This window comes from Rhineura floridana, chromosome 3 (genome assembly GCF_030035675.1).
Source record: "Rhineura floridana isolate rRhiFlo1 chromosome 3, rRhiFlo1.hap2, whole genome shotgun sequence".
In the NCBI taxonomy this organism is placed as follows: domain Eukaryota; kingdom Metazoa; phylum Chordata; class Lepidosauria; order Squamata; family Rhineuridae; genus Rhineura; species Rhineura floridana.
The window spans coordinates 10,304,900-10,328,749 of record NC_084482.1 but is presented as its reverse complement, the minus strand read 5'-3'; the positions used below and the strand labels follow the sequence as shown (position 1 = coordinate 10,328,749).

General features: G+C 42.6%; 1 protein-coding gene across 20 annotated transcripts in view; it reads left to right on the top strand.

Moving 5' to 3' along the window:
• The window catches only part of MBD1 (methyl-CpG binding domain protein 1), a 98,354-nt gene that overhangs the window by 13,812 nt on the left and 60,692 nt on the right, over positions 1 to 23,850 (top strand). For 15 of the 20 annotated variants that reach the window (XM_061614369.1, XM_061614373.1, XM_061614384.1 and 12 more), the window contains one exon: positions 22,996 to 23,077. The exons of the other annotated variants lie outside the window; for them this stretch is intronic. Coding sequence is in view for 1 of the 15 variants with exons in the window: in XM_061614373.1 (XP_061470357.1) it covers positions 22,996 to 23,077 (82 nt within the window). In the remaining 14 variants the exon portion in view is untranslated. Of the gene's footprint in view, positions 1 to 22,995; positions 23,078 to 23,850 lie in introns of those variants that run through there. 20 annotated transcript variants of the gene reach the window in all.

The following is a 23,850-nucleotide window of genomic DNA, read 5'->3' as shown; positions in this document are numbered from 1 at the left end:
CTATTGCACCCTGTTTGGGTTTTTCCTTGATGTGCCTCAAGAAAATCAAAATGAAACTCTTCATTTCAGAATCACCACTCCCGGACCCCAGTGTACCATGTTTCATTATAGCTTTGACTGACATTCAGGAAGAAATCATATCTCAGTTCCCCACTTCATTATGGTCCACACACCCTAATGAGGTTGGGCAGATTCTAACAGCAGAACCTGTTAAAATACAATTGAATCCAAACAAACCTCTGCTCAGAGTGCCACAATATACACTTTGGCCTGAAGCAAAGAAAGGCTTGCGAGAAATCATTTATTTTCTTCTAGAGCAAAGCATCATTACTGCAGCTAGGAGTCCTTGCAATACACCTATCATGGGGGTCCAGAAACCGAACGGCGAATGGAGGTTTGTACAAGCCTTGTACAGGTGGTTTTGCCCACTTTTCCAGTGATCCCAATCCTAACACGATCTTGAGTCACATCCCTGCAAATACAACACATTTCACAGTAATTGATTTGTGCTCAGCCTTCTCTATCCCCATTCATCCAGACAGCCAATTTCTTTTTGCTTTTTCTCATGGGGACTGTCAGTATACATGGCAGAGACTCCCCCAGAGATTCTTAAACTCCCTCTCCATCTTTTCCCAGACATTGAAGAAAGAGTTAGATGATATTAAATGTGTGCATGGCTCTACGTTGATTCAGTATGTTGATGATCTTTTATTAGCATCTTCCTCTTTAGACGCGTGTAAAAAGGACTCTGACATCCTCTTGTGTGCCCTTGCATCCAAGGGCCACAAAGCTTCTAAGGAAAAATTGCAGTTGTTTCCGGAAAAGGCCATGATTTCTCAGCTAACAGTAGGTCTTTGTCAGCAGACAGAGTGCAGAGCATCCTGAATATGCCTCAGCCTGAGACAAAGACTCAGGTCCAATCTTTTCTGGGTATGACTTCTTATTGTAGTTCTTGGGTGTTGGGTTATTCACCATTACTGAAACCTTTAAAAATGTTACTCTTCAGAACTCTCCTGAACATGTAGAATGGACTGAGGAATGTGAAAAGCCTTTCTTGCCATCAAACAAGCTCTCCGTTCTGCCCCAGCACTTGGGTTCCCAGATTATGACAAACTTTTTACGCCGTTTTGCCATGAAGGGGGGGATTCGCACTTGGTGTTCTTACACAGGTTCATGGCTCAAAACAGTGTCCTGTTGCCTATTACAGCAAAGCATTGAATGCGGTGGCAGCAGGGTTTCCTCCTTCTTTGAGGGCAGTGGCTGCAGCAGCCACCTTTGTGGAAGCTTCTGAATCTCTTGTGCTAATGTCTCAGTTCCCCATGCGGTGGCCTCTTTGATTTTGAAATCTAAAACACATCATCTTTCAAATCATAGGCTAACAAATTATGAGAACTTGCTGCTGGTGTCAAGCCATATCACTTTGCAGAGGTGTTTAACTTTAAATCCAGCCACTTTGCTCCCTCATCCATCAGAGGGCCAGCCTCACTCGATTCCTCATGACTGTCTTTTAGAAACTTCACTTTTGTGCATGTTGTGGATAGATCTTAAGGATGACCCTCTTTTGAATCCTGACGTGGTTTTGTATGTGGATGGGTCATGTGGGAGAGATGACAATGGACAGTTAGTAGCTATTTATGCAGTGTGCACACAGTTTGAAATAGTGGGAAATGGTGTCCTTCCAGATGTGTATTTGGCACAGTTGGCTGAAGGTGACTGCTGTCACCAGAGCATGCATTTTAGCCACACAAAAGATGGTTAACATTTACACAGATTCAGCATATGCATTTGGGGTTGTACATGATTTTGGTCAAATCTGGAAGTTCAGGTGATGTCTCATGTCATCAGGAGGTCCTATTAAACACTGTCTACACAGTGCAGCTTTGCTGGACGCTATCCAGATGCCAGCACAAATAGCAGTTATAAAATGTGAAGCGCATTCTAAGAGTCAAGATGATGTCTCCAAAGGGAATGTCTTGGCTGATTCAGCTGTGAGAGTGGTGGCACAGTTCAAACCAGTCCCTTTGATGACTTGTGCTGCAGCGCTTAGCCTTGCTCAGTGGCCAGTGGCAGACATGCAAGATTTGGCCAAAATGCAGAATTCAGCCCCATATCATGAAAGGAAAGCTTGGAGCAGAGAAGGGTGTACAGTGGGAGAGAATGGTGGTCTCTGGTTTGATCAGATCAGCCGCCTGGTTGCTCCAGAGTCGCTTCTCTCCTACCTTGCCAGAATAAGCCATGGCCTTGCCCACATGGGTAAGAATGGAATGGCAAAGGAAATTGCTAGGTATTGGTTTGCACCCAAATTTACTTCTGTGGCTGAATGTGTTTGGATTCTTCTTTCCGAACTTTGGGGTACCATATGCTTTACACGAATTAAGGCAATTGTCAAGCATCACTGAGGCTATTGCAAATAATACTGCTGAGTCCCTTAAGGCGGTAAATGCTGAAATGGTGACCATAAGGACCTTGATTCTTCAGAATTGGATGGCCCTTGATTTCATTCTGGCAGAAAAGGGGGGGACTTGTGCTGTTATAAAATCACACCGCTGTGTACAGGAATACTCCGCTATACGGACCTTCACTTTAAGGACACTCGCGAGTACGAACATACTTACAGTAGCACCATTCCCCTGTTTACGTACACTTGCTTAGCAAGAAAAGGACACTTAACCTTTGGTTGTGGCCTGTTCTTTTGGTGTGTGTGGGGGTGGAAAGAGACGCGTGCACTTTTTCTCAGTAAATTTGTTTTTGATCATCAAACTTTTGCTTAGAAAGTCAGGGCTTTGGTGCTTATCCACAAAAGTTTGCATAGTCTGCTAGTGCTACTTGGGTATTCTTTTGGGATGGCTTTAGGATGTCCTGTGTGTCTGTGAGTTGGTATCCCCCCAAACAAGCTGATAGCAATAGCAAAAGACCTTGATCCAGAACTTTATTTGTCAACTTGTTTCTTCCCTCCTTTGAAGGGCTTTCAATATTGTAAATCTTTTTTTTTATCATTAATTTTATTCAAATTTTCAAACACAAAACAAAACAAAACAAAAAAGAAACAAATCAAACAATAAAATTTGTCGCAGATCAGCCATAGGTCTATGATATATAACAAACCTGTCTCTTAACATATTACAAAATCACTTTCCTCCAGTAGTTATCTTAATTAATCATCAAATGTCATTAACATCGCTTTATTCTTTCCGCAAAAAGTCAAAGAGAGGTTTCCACTCCTTGAGAAATATATCCATCGATTTTTCTCCAAATAAACATGTCAATTAATCCATCTCATCAAGTCTGCTAGGTCCAATAATTTCAATAGCCATTTTTCCATTATCAGTGTTAATTCCATCTTCCAACTTCCATCCTTGCACCCGTAATAATCTTGCTGTCATAGTCATAGTCATATAGTAAGAGTCTGATGGGAATTTCCTTCATCACAAATATTTCCTTGCCATCAATTCTGAATGTGTTGCTGAAATATTGTTGTAAGGTCATAGCTCTGTTCCTCTTTTTTACGAAATGCACTAGCACATCTCTTGAGAGTTTTTCCATTGTCACATATCTGGAATTAATTCTATAAATTTTCTCTATTTCAAGTTCCATCAAATCATTCCAGTCCAGAAATTCCATTGAAACATTGATAGCTTTATCTCTGATATCTTCATCAATTTCTCCAGAGACAACGCCGAATTCCAAACAGTAATCTTTATCTCCAGGATCCACAAACTCCAAATATTTTTCCAGTTCCACACTTGATATATCTGTTCCAATCTCCAGGACTTGCATCCTCCCTTCAATTTTTGCCATAAAGTCCAAATCTTTTTCCAATTCCACATTTGATATATCTGATCCAATCTCCAGAATTTGCTCCTTCCCTTTAATTTCTTTTTCATCTTCTATTGCTTGTCCATCTGCTTTTTTTCTCATATAATCCTTTATTTCTTTCAGCTCCTGTTTCACTTTACCCAATTCAGTTGCCATCTCTTGTCTACTCTGTCCCAGTTCTTGTTTTGTTATCTTAATCTCATCCATTATCTTCTGAAACATATCCAGAGGGGAAAACCCTTCCAGGGGTATATCCAGGGTCTCTGCCACTTCTTTGATTGTCATTCTTAAAGCCAAAAAAAAAAAAACCCTTCAAATTTCCAATATAGCCACAATTCCCAAGCAAAGAGTAATTTGCTTCTTTTTCCAGCAATAGGGGAGTTAATATTCCAGGCCTGTTGACATCATCTGGCCAGCACAGTTCTTATCTCCCGCACATCCAAGAATGCAAAACAAATTTGGTTCACAGCGCCGAACAATTAGTAACATACACGAACAGCAGATTCGTCTAAAGAAAGTATTCCAAGAAAAAGTAGTTCCAGACATATATCAATCAAATAATCATCTAAATCAGATTTTCTCTTCGGGTAAGTTGCCCCTCATCCGTTTTAATCTTTATAGTTTCCAAATTCAGGCCAGCTTTTTGCCATAAAAAATAAGATAAGCTTTTAAAATTTTCTTTCCTCCTCCTTAATTCCTTGTATAAAAGAGAGAAGTGTAACTCACCCAGGTATCTTAATTGCTGATTCTTAAACAAATCTCTTTTACTGTAGTAATTTAAGCCAAATGATAAGATTAGACAGAAGAAAGCTCGCCCGTTGTGGATCGTTTAAAAGAAAAAACGTCTCGCTTTTTTTCAGCCCAGCTTGTTGGAAGTCCTAACTCCGTCCTCGGCTGCTAGGTATGCCTTCTTACCCCAGGGAAATATTGTAAATCTTTTTAACAACCTAAAACTTCACAATGGAGAGTCCAGGGTGTCGAGCAATGTTCCCCAAGCACTACCTTCTGGCGACGATCCGCTAAGTAGGAGCAGAGCCACTGCCAAGCAGTGCCCCCAACTCCCAACTCCGCGAGCCTCCCCAGAAGGATACCATGGTCGATGGTATCAAACGCCGCTGTTTCAGTGCCAAAACCAGGCCTAAAACCAGATTGAAACGGATCCAGATAATCGGTTTCATCCAAGAGCGCCTGGAGCTGGCCGGCGACCACCCGCTCCAGGACCTTGCCCAAAAAAGGGACATTTGCCACCGGTCTATAGTTGTTCAAAATATCTGGGTCCAAAGAAGGTTTCTTTAGAAGAGGTCTCTCTACTGCCTCCTTGAGACTACCAGGGACTACTCCCTCTTTCAAGGAGGCGTTTATCACCTCTTTGGCCCAGCCGGTGGTTACAGCCCTGCTGGCCTTCACCAGCCAAGATGGGCAAGGATCAAGGGCAGACGTGGTCACCCGCACCATTCCAAGCACCTTGTCCACTTCCTCGAGCTGCACCAACTGAAACTCATCCAACAATGAAGGACAAGACCGCGCTCTGGACACTTCAATGGAGTCATCTGTCATAACATCAGAATCTAAGTCCCGACGGATGCAAGCAATCTTATCCTGGAAGTGCTCCGCAAATTCGTTGCAGCGAGCTTCCAATGTTTCCTTAGTATCAGGAGGGCCAGAATGTAAAAGCCCTCGTACCACCCTAAAAAGCTCCGCTGGGCGGCAAAGAGATGATCTAATGGTGGCAGCAAAATATGACTTTTTTGCCGCCCTAACCGCTTTTACATACAACTTAGTGGAAGCACTCACCAAAGAATGACTACATCCGTCAGGAGTTCGCCTCCACCTGCACTCTAGCCTCCTTCTCTCTTGCTTCATCACTCTCAGCTCCGGGGTATACCACGGTGCTGTTTGAGTTCTGCACCGAAGGGGGCGCGTGGGAGCGATCATGTCAATGGCCCGGGTCATCTCCGCATTCCACAGATCAACCATGGCCTCGACAGGAGCGCCAGTGCTATCAGCCGGAAAAACTCCCAGAGCGCTCTGGAAAGCAACAGGATCCATAAGCCTCCGGGAGCGGACCAACTTAATAGGTCCCCCACCTCTGCAGAGGGAAAGGGTTGCCGTGAGTCTAAAGCTCAGCAAGTGGTGATCTGTCCATGACAATGGAGTAGATGAAAAATACCCCACCCTCAGATCACCATCTCCATGACCAGTGGCGAAGATCAAATCAAGAGTATGTCCTGATACATGCGTCGGGCCAGTAGCAACTTGAGACAGCCCCATGGTTGTCATGGAGGCCATGAAGTCCTGAGCTGCCCCGAACAAGACAGCCTCGGCATGAATGTTGACATCCCCCAGTACCACAGTCTGGGGGATCTCAACAATACCTCCGAGACTATCTCCGTCAGCTCAGCTAGGGAAGCCATTGGGCAGCAAGGTGGGCGGTACACCAATAGTATTCCCAATCTGTCTCCTTGGCCCAGTACAAGATGAAGACACTCCAAACCAGTCGCCGTCTGGACAGGGTGCTTAGTGAGAGAGAAAGAACTCCGAAAGTTCAGGCCCACTTCCCTCAGGGAATAAGGTAACTTGCAACACCTTTGCATCCCTGGTATGGTAAGGCTTTAACACATTTACATGAACCACTTTGCTTTTGTTTAATTGGTCTGTGGTGATTACATATGTCACTGTGTCAAGCCTTTCTCTGATGGTATATGGTCCTTCCCAGTTAGCCTGTAATTTGTCATGTTTCCTGGGTATGAACGCCATAACCATATCTCCCACATCATACACACGTTCTCTGGCTGTTCTGTCATACCAGTAACTTTGCTTCTCCTGTGCATGACTCAAATTCTCTTTCACTACTTCCATCATTGATGTTAATTTATTGCGGAATTCCAATACAAAATCTACTACAGAAGTTTTGTACTCTCCCAGGGTTCCTTCCCATGAATTTTTTAATAGTTCCAAAGGTCCCCTCACTTTTCTAGTGAACATGAGTTCAAAGGATGAGAAGCCTGTTGACTCTTGAGGGACTTCTCTATACGCAAATAAGAAGCATCCCAACCGTTCATCCCAGTCTTGTGGGTGATCTTGAACATAGCTTCTGATCATGCCCTTCAAAACTCCATTGAATCTCTCAGTTAGCCCATTAGTGGCAGGATGGTAAGTAGTGGTCTTTAGATGTTTTAGACCACAACATTTCCACATACATTGCATCACTTCTCCCATGAATACACTGCCTTGATCTGTCAGCACTTCATGAGGGAAACCCAGCCTCATAAAGATTTTTAATAAAGCCTCTGCCACTACAGGGGCTTCTACAGATCTCAGTGCTTCTGCGTCTGGGTACCTGGTGGCAAAATCCACCACCACCACTAGATATTTCTTGCCATGCCTTGTGGGTTTGGAAAAAGGGCCCACCAAATCTATTCCCACTCTATAAAAGGGTTGTCCAATTATAGGAAGGGGCTTTAAGGGTGCCTTGGTCTTTACTGCACTCTTTCCCACCTTTTGGCATATTCCACAAGATAGACAATGTTGTTTTACATCCTTGGAGATATTTGGCCAATAATAATGTGCAGCCAATCTCCTCTTGGTCTTTTTTATTCCCAGATGTCCTGCACATGGGACATCGTGGGCTACCTCTAGCAATCTGGTTCTGTATTTGCTAGGTACTATCAATTGCTTCACTGGTTCACATTCATCCTTTCTCTCAGCAGGCATCCACAGTCTATATAAAATCCCATTCTCCCACACAACTTGATTCCTCAGTTTGTCAGTGAAAGGAATCTGTTGGGTCAGAGCTTGTTCCTTTATCTGCTTCAAACTTATATCTTTATGCAGCTCTTCCCTGAATTGATCTGCTTCTTTCCCAGAGACCACTTGATACAGTCTGTCTCCTTCACCAGGCCTGCTAGTGGTTGCTATGGTGACCTGAGGCTGGCTAACAGATTTCACCCTGTTTGTTTCAGCCCCCCTTAATATGGCTTCTTTCTCTCTGCCAATTTGCTGTCTGGTCACTACATAGATGTTTCCTTGGGCGCCCATTACATCCCTTCCCAGTATTACTGGTTCTTGTTGCTGGGCATTAATGCCTACTTTATATCGGCCCTCTCGGCCTCTCCAAGTCATTTCCACCAGGGCCACAGGCAAACTTTCTGGTTGACCCCTCACTCCTTGGATAGTCACAGTTTCCTGAGGTAATATTACCTCAGATTTTATTAAATCTGGCCTCAGTAATGTCTGAGCGGCACCAGTATCAAGCAATGCCCAATCATTTGCCCCTTGTACACTCACTTCCTCTCTCAGACTTGAATCAAGGTCTGTTACTTCTGTCCAGTTTATCTGGCAGAACTGAACCGTTTTCGCTGTTTCTAAAGCCTTGGGCTCTGTTTTCACTGTCCTTGTCTGAGCAGGATTACTAATGGGGTTGGCAACCTCACATTGAAAACGTAGGTGCCCCGGTCTACCACATTTGTAGCATAATTTCTTCTCACTTTTAGGGTACACAGATCCACTCTGGGGTGTCCTGTGCCCTTCAGATTTTAATGGAGGACTCACTCGCTGTGGTACCACATCCCTTCTGCCAGCGTTATATGGTCTGGGTTTAAACTCTCTTGATGCTTTCCCCACCCAGCCAGTTCTATTGGAGGCGAAGTGATCCGCCAACTCTGCGGCCTCCTGCACAGATGTAGGGGAACGGTCTTTGACCAGGAGCCTTATTTCTGGTGGTAACTGATGGTATAATTGATCCAGTATCATGAGGCTTTTCACCTCTTCCACTGACTGAGCTTTGGCACTACTCATCCACTTTCCAAATATATCCATCAACTTTGCTCCCAGTTCCACAAAAGACCCCCCTGTCTGTATCTGGCAGTTTCTGAAAAGCTTTCTAAAATAATCAGGCCCCAGTCTGAATCTTTTAAACACTGCTTCTTTGAATTCAGCATAGGTGACGGGCCTGTCTGAGGGGAAATATTGGTATACCTCAGCCAATTCCCCTTTAATCAGGTTTGATAAATACTGCATGTATTTATCTTCAGGTAGCCCCCACAACTGAGCTGCCTTTTCAAAGGTTGTGAGATAAATTTGAGGATCTTGACCAGGCTCATAGACAGCAAAGTCCTTTGGAGTAATTTTTATGTTTGCTCCATCTCTGTCTTTCCTTGTCTCATCAGAATGAAACTTCTCTCTTTCAAATTTTAACTTTTCTGCCTGTAATTCCGCATCCACTCTCATTCTCTCAAATTCCAACTCCCTCTGTTTTTCCTTCTCTGCACCTTCCATCCTCAATCTCTCAGCTGCCAACTCCCTCTGCTTGTCTTTTTCCTCAGCTCCCATCCTCAATCTCTCAGCTTCCATCTTCAATCTCTCAGCTTCCAACTCCCTCTGCTTGTCTTTTTCCTCAGCCTCCCATCTTAACTTCTCTCTCAAGTACTCTATATAAGCGGGATTGCTTAAATATCCTTCTGGGGTCTCTTCCCTGACAGGTTGTTTTTGCTGGGCAGTTGCAAATCCTATAAGTGCTACCCTCAATTCATCTACCCCTTTACCCTCGTGAGGTAAATTGAATGTTATGCAGTTCTCCACCAGCTCCTCTCTTTTCATTTTTATGTATTCAGCCATGGTGTTTGAGTTCACTCACTCTTTGCCATACACTCTTTGCCAGTCACTCTCACAAGAAATCTTGTTTTGTTATTTCTGTTTGCCACACCACTGTATCTGGATTCTCTGTTGTTCATATCCCACCGCTACCACCACATGTGATGCGTCCTTCCCTGGCTCTCCCTGTCAGGTTCCTACCTGCTCGTGGTTACTGCCTGTCTCTAGGCACCACCAGGGACTCCACCAGTCCGGACCGCTCTCTCTTATGGTTTCTCTCCCCGCTCTAGCACAGATCTCAACAGATCCCCCTGCTAGGCAACCACCAGTAACGTCCCAATACTAGTATTCCCAGAGACTCTGAATACTGGTATTGTTATTCTCTTCACCGCTGCCACCATTTGTTACAGTTCTCCTTCAGCCTTGGTCATTACCTTACCCTCCCTTCTGGTCTGTGAAACCCCAGCCAAGGATCAGGCCTTTGGTAAACCAAATTAAGTATTTATTAAAGATAACAAAGCTAACAAGATTAACAAGATTTCTTCTTAAGGCACATAAGCAATGGTTTTACTCAATACTAATCCGAACTCCACCTCCCTCCTGGTAAACAACTCTCTAAACCCCACCAAGCAATCCACTCTTTCTCTTCTCCCCCCCGATTCCATTCTCACTCTTCCTTTTATACGTTCAGCCATTTTAAACACGCAGCCAATCATCTCGCATTCTACTGCCCATTCACTCCCCCTCCTCTTTCACTCCACTTACCATGTATCTTCTAAAACAACACTTACCATATATACATTAATATAGGAACTTCACACCCTCTCCCTCAGTTTTCCGATTTCCCCCCTTTTTTCTTGGCCTTCACATCTCTAGCCTTTGCTCTTTTTGTGTTTTGGAGGTGTGTGTGTGGGAGGGACATGATGCTTCTAAATGAGTAGTAAATTGGAAATCTGGTTTGCAAACAAAAGGACTTCCCTCCTCCACATTGAGCCAAGTGACTTCCTGTGACAGCTGCTTGCAGTCTATTCAAGAACTGTTAAGCAGAGTATAATGTTAGGCTGCTGGAACTGGCTTGTTGGGTTAATTGCAGCAGTTAAGGGTAGAGGCTACAAAAGCTGCTACAAAATCGGGAAGGAGTTTTCATCTCCTTGAAGTTATGCAGATAGCTTGTGAGTACCTTCAGTAGAATTATCCAGGAACTTAACAAGATGTCTCCTGGCTCTTTCACCCATTCCTCCTTGAGCCAGTGTGGTGTAGCGGTTAGAGTGTCGTACTACGGCCTGGGAGACCAGGGTTCGCATCCCCACTCGCCCATGAAGCTCACTGGGTGACATTGGGCCAGTCACTGCCTCTCAGCCTAACCTACCTCACAGGGTTGTTGTGGGGTTTAAATGGGGAAGGGGAGAACCATGTACACCACCTTGAGCTCCTTGGAGACAAGGTGGGATATAAATGCAGTAGATAAACAAACAGCTGGAACATGTTCAATCTGGGGTAGAATTGGCCACTTTTGAACACTTGTAAATAAGGGAGCGTTGTTTTCATAGGCCTTTGGAAACAGGGATTGCTATTCATTAGGGAAGCCATGGCTTTTGCATTGTGTTGGAGACAGGTAACTTTTTCACCCAAGTGAGTAATGTACCAGCATATACCTACCAAGGTGTACTGTTAAGACTCAGTTGTTTTATGCTTGCATCTCCAGTAGTTGATAATGTTAAAAAGAATCCCCAATATCTGTTGACAAAACCATCCTGAAAAGATGAGGCAAATACCTCTTTATTTTAAGATGCTCTCAAATTTCTTGATTTTTTTTTAAAAAAAAATACATTGTAGTTAATCTCTTAGACTTGTGAGGAATATGTGCAGAACACCATGAAAATCCTCATAAGTAAAGGTTTGTTTAAGGATGTGTTGAGAATAAGTTAGTGAAAGTGATCTAAACTTTCTAGCTAAATGCTCCTGTGAGATTTAGGTGTACTTGGAATTACTAATTCTGAAATGAATTTGTTTTCTAATATTGTTGGAAACATATACCTTTACAATAGCCAAATCCTTGAAACAAAATCATTCTGGTTTGGAACCTTTGTGAGAAGGGGAGTTTTAGTCATTTTTGCTAATTGACATTTAAGGTGCTTAAAAGCAAATTCTACGTGGAAGCATGTTTGTCCTGTGGGATAAAGTTGGACTATATCTGCTCTGTTTCTTCCTTCTGTTTTGGATGGTGGTTTTTCTGAAAATTCTCATGCAAATTATGTTAATTTGCATTGGGGATTTTTTTCTGATGCCCTAAGGAGAGTGATTTAACAGCACGTTTGGTTTACTTGTATTTAGTGAACAAAGTAAAAAGTGCCCCATGTTACTTTTTTGTTCCAATACATGACAAATATTTGACCTGAAATATTTGAGGGGAAAATTAGTTCACATTTAATATGGTTTGAATGATATATATTGTTCTTCTAAAAATTTAAAGACAATAGCATGTTACTTCCCTTTCATTTTTGAATTTAATAAAAAAGGCACTGAAAGCTGACATGCTAATAAATTTCAGCAACTCTGTACAATATGGTGACTCACATACTTGCTAGGGATAATCACCTGAAAAACATTAATTACAACTTTGAAACGGCCAAGCTCACATACTATTGTATTTGCAGTTGGCATCCTTTCATTGTTACTAATTAACTTATGAAATGGAACATTTTCCAAATTTCTCACTCCACACCATTGTTTTTGGAGATGTTTTTAAGCTTGTACGCGACAATAACTCCACCTATGGGGTGATTCATACGGAATACAAAATGATGTTTTGATGCAATGTGAAGAAGTATTAAAGCATAGTCAACTTGTGTGCTCCTGTCTCCTCTTGTGCACAGTAAGACACTCCCTCCTTTCCCCTTTCCTAGTTTGAGGCAAATGGTTGTTTGCTGTTTTGTCTCAACTATGACTGTTTTTGTGAGTCTTGCGAACTGGGACTAGGTTTGATGCTGATTCTCTGGGTTTGTGAAACAGCAAGCTGTAGAAAAAGAAGGGAGCATGCAAGTCTGAGGCTTTTTGAAGGCTCATTCCCATAGTGCAAAGCCATGGCTTGGCATTGCATTTGGACTACTTCTGTATGTTTATACATGGGGGTGTGGAAATAAAGGTCTGAGTGTGGTGGTTGTACTAAAAATACAGAAGAAGGAAGCGTGGAACTAGAAGAGAATGAAATGACCTAAGTGCAACCATGTTATAATAATAATAATAATAAAATTTTATTTCTAGGCCACCTATCTGGCCGAATTAACGGCCACTCTAGGCGGCATACATAGACTAAAATATAACATAGAGTAAAATATAACATATAATACTAAACAAAACCCCAGTAGTCTATAGACATCCCGAGCAGTTGCTGCTTTTGTAGCTGGAGAGAGACAGGGCCCCGCCCTTCCAGGCCAGGTGGAAATCAGCCAGAAATGCAGGGAGCAGGTCTTGCAGAAACTCACACAGGTAGATGTTGGATGACTTGTATGTGCAATGAAAAAGAACTTGTTTTTGAGTCAAAGAAACTGCAGAGTGTGCTGTTCAGTTATGTTTCAGGAAGATAGTGAGTAACGCCTGGTTAGGTACATGTTTAACAGGAAATAACAGCTTGTAGTAGGCTGGCAGGCAAATGTATAGCAATGTAGCAGGACGACAGATAAATGTATAGCCACTTTTAGGCATGGAGGCCTGTATCTCCTCCAGGCATCCTTTAGCACTTAGCATCTTTCTGGCAGAAAGATAGGTCAAAGAATGCTCAGTGTAAATAGTTAGCTGATAGCGCACCTGGTACCTTATCTAAAGGGCTAATGAGCTTACATTCCAAGGAGCAGTCTGATGCTGTGCCAGAAAACAAGCCCCAGGACGCCAGGATGCTTTGCTTATTAGCGATATCAGTTATTGCTATGCTGTATCATTCTGAGAAAGTGCCTTATTAATAAGAAAATCAATCAAGTTGCTATGCTGAGAAAGCAATGACAACACTTTGTAGCAATTAATCACTTATATAATATCACCACTGTGCCTGTAAACTACTATATAAACCATTCTTGTTGCCCAGTTTGGGGTTCAGACTGGTCAACGGTTTGTGCAGGATCTTGCAGTCTGATCCAGCTATTGGGTACACCTGTGTGTAAGTTACTCAATAAAACTCTCCTTGTAAGCAAACCTGGATCTGGCTTATTGTTTCCTTGGTATCCCTAAAACCTGGAAGCCCATAGCCAGGGCACACACAGCTGATGCTGCAACTATGATAACCTACATGTATAAATACTTGCCTAAAATATTACATTGATGAAGATCTACTCAAGGACAGGGGACACTCTGTCAGGTTGCTGTCTTCCCTTGCATTGCTCGAATGAAGTGTCTCTGGCTTGGTTACAACCCAAAACAAAGAGTGAAGGCTTGTTTTCTTCCACAGGGATCTGTACCGACTATTTGGTGTACCTAAATGTAGAGATGTTGGGCAGTGCTAGTGTTGCATCTGAAATAATTCTTGCATCCTGTCTCTTAAGAAGCTTGATTTAGGTTGTGTAGATATCACGACACAGTGAGACACGGTGAGACCAGAGTTCAATTTCGGAGCCCCCCTCGTAATTCTCGTCTCCGCTTTTATTTTACCTCCGCTTGGAGGCGTGGATTATTTTCTCTCCATAAACAGCCTATGACCTTTAACTATTGTATAACATCACGTACATACATAGTACAACAGCATTATCTACGTGGCAATATGCAGGCAGTTATTTAACCACTACAGATGTCAGTATCGTTTACAGCCATAAAGTTAACCACATCCTGTTTTTCCACTGGTCAGATCGCAATGTCTTGAGAGATAGTGTACTGAGAACAGCAGCGTGGTTTGCCAACGTATGCTGTTCATTCAGTCCACCCCACATCTCCCCCTTTTTTATTTTTTAGCAAAAAGTAATTACTACGTAATGGTCGCGGAGCAACAGGTGTACACGTCTGGAAAAGGTATTGTAAAAAACAGCATAAGCCTATACTTAAAATGAGTAAAAGAATAGCATATCTAAGAATCTGACTTAGCCATCCAGTGGGCAGCCAACTCCAAAGCCACTGCCACCAAGTTGTAGGGGCGTCCTGCAAAATGTTATTAGCTAGATCCTTCAAGTTTTTTACCTGTGTTCTGATTTCAAAACTGTTGTCAGTTAAATTAAAACAGCACATATTCTTTATAGTTTCGCACCCCAACTGATGTTGTAATAGCAGGTAATCTATAGCTGCACGATTATCCAAGATAGCTTGTCTTAATATACCCTGCTCTTCATTTAACAAAGCAATGGCTCGAGAGGTGGCATTTATCATCTTAACATAATTACAGGCTAATTTATGTAATTGATTGCTGTTACTTACTGCCAATGCAGGAAGTCCAACAAGGGAGATGGCTAGTGATACACTTTCTGCTTTATTAAGCAATTCCACCTTGTCATTACAATCAGCCGGCATGGCAACAGCTTCTCTTTTCCTACGTTGGGCTAGCAACTCCCTTTTATGAAGGAAAATGGGAACCAGTCGACTCAGGCAACAGATGGTATCAGAAATATTAGCGGGAACATAATTAAAAGTGGTTTCTCCACATGTCCAAAACCATCCACCTGGTAAAGGAATGTGTCCGTACATACTGGATATGTTAATGTGCTGTGTACAATTCCATGTGGGTCTCCCAACCTTTAGACATCCCTTCTGCACCTTATGTCGACTACAATTAACCATCCGAGCACACGTATTATTAATGGAATTTGCAACATGTGATGTAAATAATTGAAAAGCATTAACAGGCAGCTGGAAGGTTGGAGTTCCCCAATTCGAAACAGTATGATATTTAATCTCTGAAGTATTCATGAACCGCCCAAGTCCTGTAATGTTCCCAATATCCCCAGGTGCTTTGCATACGGGTATTAAACATGTTCCCAACATACCCATTTCCTGTACATGTTCAGTCATGCAAAAGTCACTCACATTTGTCATTCTTGCTAACTGAACCCAGATATTGTGTTGAAACCGCATCCCCAACTCCTGCCCCAACCTGTCAGCCCCGGCGCTTCCTAAAATCCAACAAATGCAAAGTACAAAAATAGAATTTGTATTTAAAGACGCAATTAAAGCAAGAATGGTATTCTCAGTTGTCTTGTCCACCCCGGCTTGTTCCATTGCTTTTTCTGCTTGTGTTGCTAAGTTCTTTATTTGGCCCCAAGTCACGGGAGGTTGCGGAACATTCCGACCACGCTTCCTGGAAGACATCCCAGTATCCTGGAGTTGCAGAGAAAAATTAGGGATGGGATTCTTAAGATTATCGTGCCAGGACATCGTCTTTCCAGGGCCGGATACACCTAGCAGGTACCCACACAGGACCGTCAGGCGTAGACACAGCCGCGTAACCTCGACCCCACGTTATAAGCGGAACTGGGCCTTTCCACTCTGGATTTGGTAGTTGCCGAAACTGCACCCGCGGGGCAGGTAGAGACTCCGACTGCTGAAAATGCCGCTGCGCTCGAGTAGAAAAGGAAAAATGAGTATTGGGAGATTGAGACAAATTTAAATGATTAATGGTAAACAACACTTGTGCCAGCCACTCCTCTTTGGTGGCCAGACACAGTGAGACACGGTGAGACCAGAGTTCAATTTCGGAGCCCCCCTCGTAATTCTCGTCTCCGCTTTTATTTTACCTCCGCTTGGAGGCGTGGATTATTTTCTCTCCATAAACAGCCTATGACCTTTAACTATTGTATAACATCACGTACATACATAGTACAACAGCATTATCTACGTGGCAATATGCAGGCAGTTATTTAACCACTACAGATGTCAGTATCGTTTACAGCCATAAAGTTAACCACATCCTGTTTTTCCACTGGTCAGATCGCAATGTCTTGAGAGATAGTGTACTGAGAACAGCAGCGTGGTTTGCCAACGTATGCTGTTCATTCAGTCCACCCCACAAGGTTGTACAGTTTGTTTATTGTGTGGCTTTTGCAAGCTGCTGCTGTTTACATTGACAGAGAGAGAAAGCGGCTTTTATTTTTGGAACAGAAGCTGGGCAAGCATTTAGTGGGTTTTAGCTTTTTTGTTAATCATCCTGTTGTGTGTTCAGTCATGGTGGATAGAGTAGTAAGTGCACAGACTTCTCTTCTTCCCCCCCTTCCCCAAGTATGCTAATTCTTATTAATGATTTTATGTAATCGGAAAGTGATAATTATTTTGGATTAACATGGAGCACAGAGCTGTGATGTGTACAGTAGTTGCCAATAACTAGTGAGGTGATTTAAAATGAAAGACATTTTATGTAGTGTTCAGAGCAGCACACTAGCGTATAATATAGGAATGTCGGTATAACCAGTATCTGCCATCTAGGCCTCTAATATATAACCTTTATCATGTCACTTGTAGTACATAATCACCAGTATTAACTTCTTTTTAGAAATAGACATGTGATCACAGTAGTTATTACTGTTCCTAATAACTCCTGTTATTTGGTGAACATTCCTGTGGTCAATCTGCATGCATGCTATTGGTGGTAATGGATCAGTAGCATACAACCAACCAGTCACTGCTGGTGTCATATCATTTCAGACATTAACTTATGTAAAGGAGGGTGGCCTCAGTTGGCTCTTCAGATTACCTCTCTTGGAATATGCCACTGAAAATAACCACTTGATTATAGAACATGTGTAGTGTCAACTGCTTTGGTCTTCGGGACATATACCTAGTGAAAGAAACGTTAGCAGAATAGCAAAACAACAACAAACGATAGTAATAACTGAGCTGGGTGTGAAATCTTGATTGAAGGAGCACATCTTTCCCTGAATATAATCCTACTGAGACTGTGGGTTTAGGAAACTAAGAGAGCTTGTGTTTATTTCAGGAAATACATACTTCGTAGAAAAGATCCTAGTTCTACCCAACTAGAGTTGGAGATGCAAAGAGCTACACATGCTCTTTCATCTCTGCAGGAGAGGGAGAGAGAGGGGCGGTTTCCTCTCCTAAGGTGGGAAGAAGAAGGGAGGACCAGGCAAACCCTATGAAGCTGAATTTCATCTCAACATTTCCAACAAGAAAAAACACCCCATAGTGGGGGAGGGTTTCAGTTTGAGTGGTGGAGCTTGCTTGGGTGAGGAAAAGCATGTGTTTCTGATTTGGGTGAAGGAAGGTTAAGTCTTACTTCTGGGTCAGACATGGAGTGAGAACAGTTGGATTTGAATGATGGATTGCCTCCACTTTCATCCCTGGTCTGGGACTTTTCATTGTGGTTTTATTTATTTATTACTTATTTAATATATCCCACCCTTTCTCCCAATAGGAGCCCAGGGAGGCAAACAAAAGCACTAAAAACACTTTAAATCATCATAAAAACTGACTTTAAAATATATTAGAACAAAACAACCATTAAAAACATATTAAAACAAAACATCTTTAAAAACATTTTTTTTAAAGCTTTAAAAACATTAATATATTTTTAAACCGTAATTCCAACACAGACGCAGACTGGGATAAGGTCTCTACTTAAAAGGCTTGTTGAAAGAGGAAGGTCTTCAGTAGGTGCTGAAAAGATATCAGAGATGGCACTTGTCTACTATTTAAGGGGAGGGAATTCCAAAGGGTAGGTGCCACTACACTAAAGGTCCATTTCCTATGTTGTGCAGAACAGACCTCCTGATAAGATGGTGTTTGCAGGAGGCCCTCACCTGCAGAGCGCAATGATCGACTGGGTATATAAGGGATAAGATGGTTTTTCAGGTATCCTAGTCCCAAGCTACATAGGGCTTTGTTCACTAAAACTAGAACCTTGAACTTAGCCCAGTAGCTTATAGGTAGTCAGTGCAATTATTTCAGCAGCAGGGTGACATGTTGGCGATACCCTGCCACAATGAGCAGTTTCACTGCTGCATTTTGCACCAGCTGCAGCTTCCGGACCAACCTCAAGGGTAACCCCACACAGAGCGCATTACAGTCCGGCCTGGAGGTTATCAGTGCATGGACAATAGTGGTCAGGCTATCCCAGTCCAGAAATGGCCACAGCTGTCTTACCAGCTGCAGCTGTGGTAAAAGGCATTTTGTAGGCAAAGAGTTGAAAAAGTGAAGTGCTATAGTGCGGAGATGTTTGTTTTGGTGGTGAAGTTCTATCTAAGTGCCCTCAGTATTGAAATCAGATGGTGTTAAAAATATTTTCACCAATTGTGAGGGCTAGAAAATGGAATTGAGATTAAAATGGATAAAAGTCTGCAGTATTTTAAGGAGCAAGGCATTTGTGGAAACCTGAGAGTGATGGACTCATGAAGCCTGTTGTGGTTTGTGAAAGACCAACTTTTTGGCAGCCTTGTTGGGCTTGGGCCTAGTTTAGCAGGTGGTTGTGCTGCCCTTTGGGGAAGAAGTATGACAGGCCTCCACAAAAAGATGGATTATGTGGAAATGATCCCTTGGAAATAGAGCTATGCTGGATAGGTTTGCCACTGCAGCTAGGATGGAGAACCTGTGAAGCACCAGATGTTGTTGGACCCCCAACTCCCCCATGAACTCCAATGAGCATGACCAATGGCCAAGGATGAAGGAGGCATCTGGAGGGCCATAGGCTCCCCATCCTTGGTGTATAGAGTGGTAGGCCTGAAGTGTAGTTTTGATATTTATTGCCAGGTGTGCACACACAAAAACATTTCTTGGGTGGCCTTCAGCCTTCGTCATAAATAATGCTTTAGTTGCAGTGAAAGGTGTAGGCATAATTTCAACTTGTACCTGTGTCTTAACAGTCTATGAAAACAGTATGGATCATATAGGAGACTAGATATGAATTCCATAACTGTTTTGTTCTCTGTGCCTTTTTTTGGAGATAAGCATATGTCTGTTGTATTTCTGACATCACATTTTTGCAGGTCTTTAAACAAAATAGTACCTTCCAACAGAGCAGATCTAGGCTCTCCTGGAAGGTCCTAGATCTAGGTTGAATACACCTTGCTTTGTTTCTGCCCATTGTGTCTCTGTTGCCCCCCCCCCAGACAGTTCTTTCCCAAAAATTTACATCCTTTGACATTTTTGGATGATGGAAGCAGGCTAAATTGTAAGCAGATATATGCCAGTGTGTGTTTGCCATCTAATTTTGATTGCAAAATATAGATATTTCTAGTCTAGTGCACACACAGCCCTGCTTAATAATAAATTTGAATGCAGCCCTTGCCTTCTGTAGAGAACAAGGTTTGTGTGGGCGTTTTTGTCCTTGAGCCAAAGTACTGCTTGCTCTGCAGCTGTTTGTGCACGCGATTGTTTCATCAAAGCAGGCAATGGCCAGCTACAGAGCAGGCATCTGTTTACTACTACTCCCCCCCCCCCATTTCTTCAGAGCAAGGCCAGGGCAAGAACACGTGTTACTAATAAACATGACAACTTATATGAATTATTCAAACAAAAACAAATACAGTACTTCCTGTTTGCCATGCACTTGAGAGAATGTTTGCAAAAATAAGATACAATTTAAGACACAAACCAAAACACTGCAGCCTTTAAGCTAGGATCCAATTAAAAAATAAATCGTAATTTTAATTATACAGGTATGTTAATGCAGATTAAAAAAACAATTTTGGGGAGGTGAAAAATACGTGTTTTAGTTTTGTATGATGCATTCATGTGTTGTAGTAGGTGCCATCTCAGAGACTGCATTCCCTCCTGTGTGAGAGAAGGAGTGCCTCTTCGAAGATGGCGCTTGACAATCATGGTTTTGTAAGTACTAGAATTAAGAAAATAATTGGGCACCATTTTAATTGTCGTGAATGGCTTTAATGAAACTGATTCCATAGCTCAGAGAGTGCTTCCCTGAAGTCCTGCCAGTGTTACATCTCTCTACAAAGGGACCTTATTTTTATTTACTACTTGGGTGCCTTGTCAGCTGGTGCACAAACCAATGGGCAGAGCAATCCAAAAGAGGCATGAGAGGAAGAATCCAAAATGGAATAACCACCAACTCCAAAACTCTGATAGGCTCACGTTGGCAAGGCAGAAGGTGGGGGCAGTGGTTTCCACCTCACCTTTTCTTGTCTCCCCCCATTGGCTGTGGGGTTTTCCCAGATTTTTCCTCCCATTGGCCTCAATGGAGGGGAAAATAAGTACATCACCTCCATCATTTAAGAAATGCTGCTTTGTCCATTGGCCCATGGGACGCCCCCCCAGGGATCATAGGTTTGCATCCTTATAGGCAAAAAATAATGCAATTAAAAAAAAATAACACCAGGCATTGTTAAAATAGTTGCGCTGCTGCTGCAGATGTCAAAGGATGGAGGGCTTGCATTGAGGAGACATTCTTGAGATATGCCAGACCTAGCTTTGTTGGGCTTTATATAGGTCAGGAATAGCACATTGAATTAGATTTTGGTGCACTGACTGCCAGTTGCCTTGTGCAGTCAATAAAATGTGCCCCCTCTTTCCTGTGCTTGTCAGGAGGTGAACAGCAGCAGTTTTTGCACCAGACTTCCGGGCTGTCTTCAAGGGCAGCTGCACTCTCAGAATGCCCTATAATAGGTGGCCTGAAAGGCTCCACAAAGATGTGGAAGAAGGCTTTGTATGTCTTACCAGGGGTGGGGTGATGGCATCCATTTTGACAAATCCACCCCCTCCAATTTACCATGATCACCAGCCAGCATGGCCTCAATCGTCTTCAGATTCACCCATCCACTCAGCTGTGGCCTTCTAGCACCAGCTCAGGAACCTGATGTGTGCTCCTGTCTCCTTTCCGCTGTATTCTACATGTAGAGTTGCTATAGCACACAGGATTATGTACTCCTGAACGGTAGTAATACCCCCCCCCGGCCAAGACATATTTGCATTTGTAGAATAAGAGTTCAGCCCTGCAAATGAGTGTTGAAGGTGTAGTTGCTGATCTTGTGAGCCCCTGGAACCCTTCCTTCTGCTAACGTTTCTTCCATACTGCTTGAAACAGCTTCCTATATTAGGAAGGATTCTGCATTAGAGGAAAACGTGGGCTTCTCAAACCCATATTTGTCTTGTAGGCTAATGTGCCCTGTGTGCATGTACTTACAGGGTAGAATGGGCAAGATGGAAGGGAGGGTACTTAACTCTTCTCACCCCTGGCCAGTTTCCTTCTAAAAATGTTCCTCTTCCCCACATTTGTGTCCTGTTAAAGTAAACGTGGGTTTGAGAAAGAGTCTAGTTTTTCACTAAGATGAGTTTATGAATCTGGTGTAACCACCTTTGGTGTTCTTCTGCTTACATTCCTCAGTAGGAAGGGTGGGAGAGAAGGCAAGCATCAGATGGTACCAGTGAGAACAGGGCTTTTTCCCTTGCTAGTCTCCTGTGATCTTCATCTGCCTGCCTGCCTTCATGGATGCAAGTGCGAATAGGAGCCTTACTGACATGGTCTGGTCAGCTGTCCTAAGCAGGGGAAGCTTAGCAAGAGGAGGGCCTCTTTTTCTCTCATTCTCTCGTACTGCCTTCTTTGTTATAGGTTATGTGAAGAGAAATTGCATTTTCAATTTAAAAACATTGAAAAAAAGACTGACTAATCATTCCTATCCAGCTCTGCTATAGTCTCAGAGTCAGCTTCTTTGCCTTCCCTCCCTTCTTTAAAGCTTTAAAGTCTAGGTTACAAATTCCAAATGTAGAATTCTTGGGTTCTGTTTGCAACTTGGAGGGGAATAGAATAATGTTTATTTAAGTTAAGACTACATGGGCCTTGAGTTTTAGAGCTGTTTCTCTGCAACGTATATTTATTTTATTATGTATTTAAGTAATTTCTGTACTACCTTATATATGTTGGGGGAGGGAATCTCAAAGCTGTTTACAACCTAGATTACAGCATCAAACAAAAGCATCACAAAATATTTTTTAAAATTACAGATACAGGTCAAATGTAAAAGACACATTCAAAACAGCATAACGAACAGAAAAAAATAAAAATTCTTTTAAACATAAACATTATGAATAAAAATCAGATACAAAAACACATCAAACGCCACGAAACAGCATTGTTAGTGATTAAAAATAAGTAAAATAGGAGTTGCAACCCTTCCCAAATATGTCCTTAGCAGGCCTCCATGTCCAAACCCCACTCTTATTAATTCCCACAAACCTTATAGATAACTCCAGCCAAACAACCATTAAGGAGCAAATGCTTGGTTTACAAAAATACATACATAAGGAGCAGGTGGGCTGTATGGACAAAGAGTAGCAGCCAGGATGGAGGAACAAGGAGTTGCAGAAGGCTCTAAAAGCCTTCCCTTTGTCCATTGGAAGCTTTTCATTCCTCAGATTTCTGAGACTTCACCAATATATCTGTGTGTCTTTTAGGCATAAGGGCTAGAAACCTGCTGCCTTAAAAGGTCTATTAGTTGGAGTTGTCAGGCTGCCAAATTGTACTGTCATATACCACATTACCATAGTGGTCTGGTAGTAAGTGGGTGCAGATGAGAGGGGGATGCATGTGTGGTGGAGCCTGGTATGAACATGGAGCACTGGAGTTTTTTTTTCATGTTTGCTCCTTTTTCTTCTGTGCACTGCTGTGTATGTATGATAAGATAGATAGATTTATTTATACTTTATTGCTCACAGCCCAAAGACCACCGCAAATACATATCAAAAGTTCATCCAGACAATACGAATTCCACCGGTGCAAAATTAAAAGAAAACACAGGTAAGTCATAAAAAGGAATACATACGAAATATAAACAATTTTAAACAGCTAAAAGATGAGACTGTTTTAAAAGGTTTGCTCTTATTTTCGCCGCAGCGACAGCAAACTTAGCGACTTGACGCATAATAAAATTATTGTTTCCCGTTAATAAGAAACAAACTTGCTCAAGTAAGGGCCTATCCTTTATATGGTTGCTGATAGGGGATAAAAATTTGATCCGTGGCTCATTATAAAGGGAGCAACTCAGTATATAATGGGAAATATCCTCCACTTCCCCCAAGTTGCACAAGCAGCAACGGAGATGTAACAGAATACGTCTATATCTCCCCTCCAGGAGTGCCAAAGGCATTGTCTGGAAACGCAGGGCAGTAAACACAGTTCTTAGCCACGGCAGATGTAAGGAAGAGAGGTAGGGCTCCAATAGAGAGTTAGTTTTATACATAGGAAACCAATATGAGAAGGAGGATTGGGTAGCAGCCACCAAGTCCCACCTTTTAGCATGGGCAAATATTCTGTCTCTCAGCCGAGCCTTTGCACTAGCTGAGACATAAATTGGGGCAGATTCAATGCTAATCCCATAGAACGCTAAAATCCCTTTGGTCCTACTCAACCAGTTATTTTCCCCTGAATTTCGAAGTTGCTCAAGAAAACATTTCTTTGGCAACCTAGAGTCATCCATAGCCACTAATCTTAGCCAGTAAGAGGCAAGGGCCGCATGGGCCAATGCTTCTAAGGGCTGTAACCCAGTTTCCAGTCTCATAAAGACCGTCAGG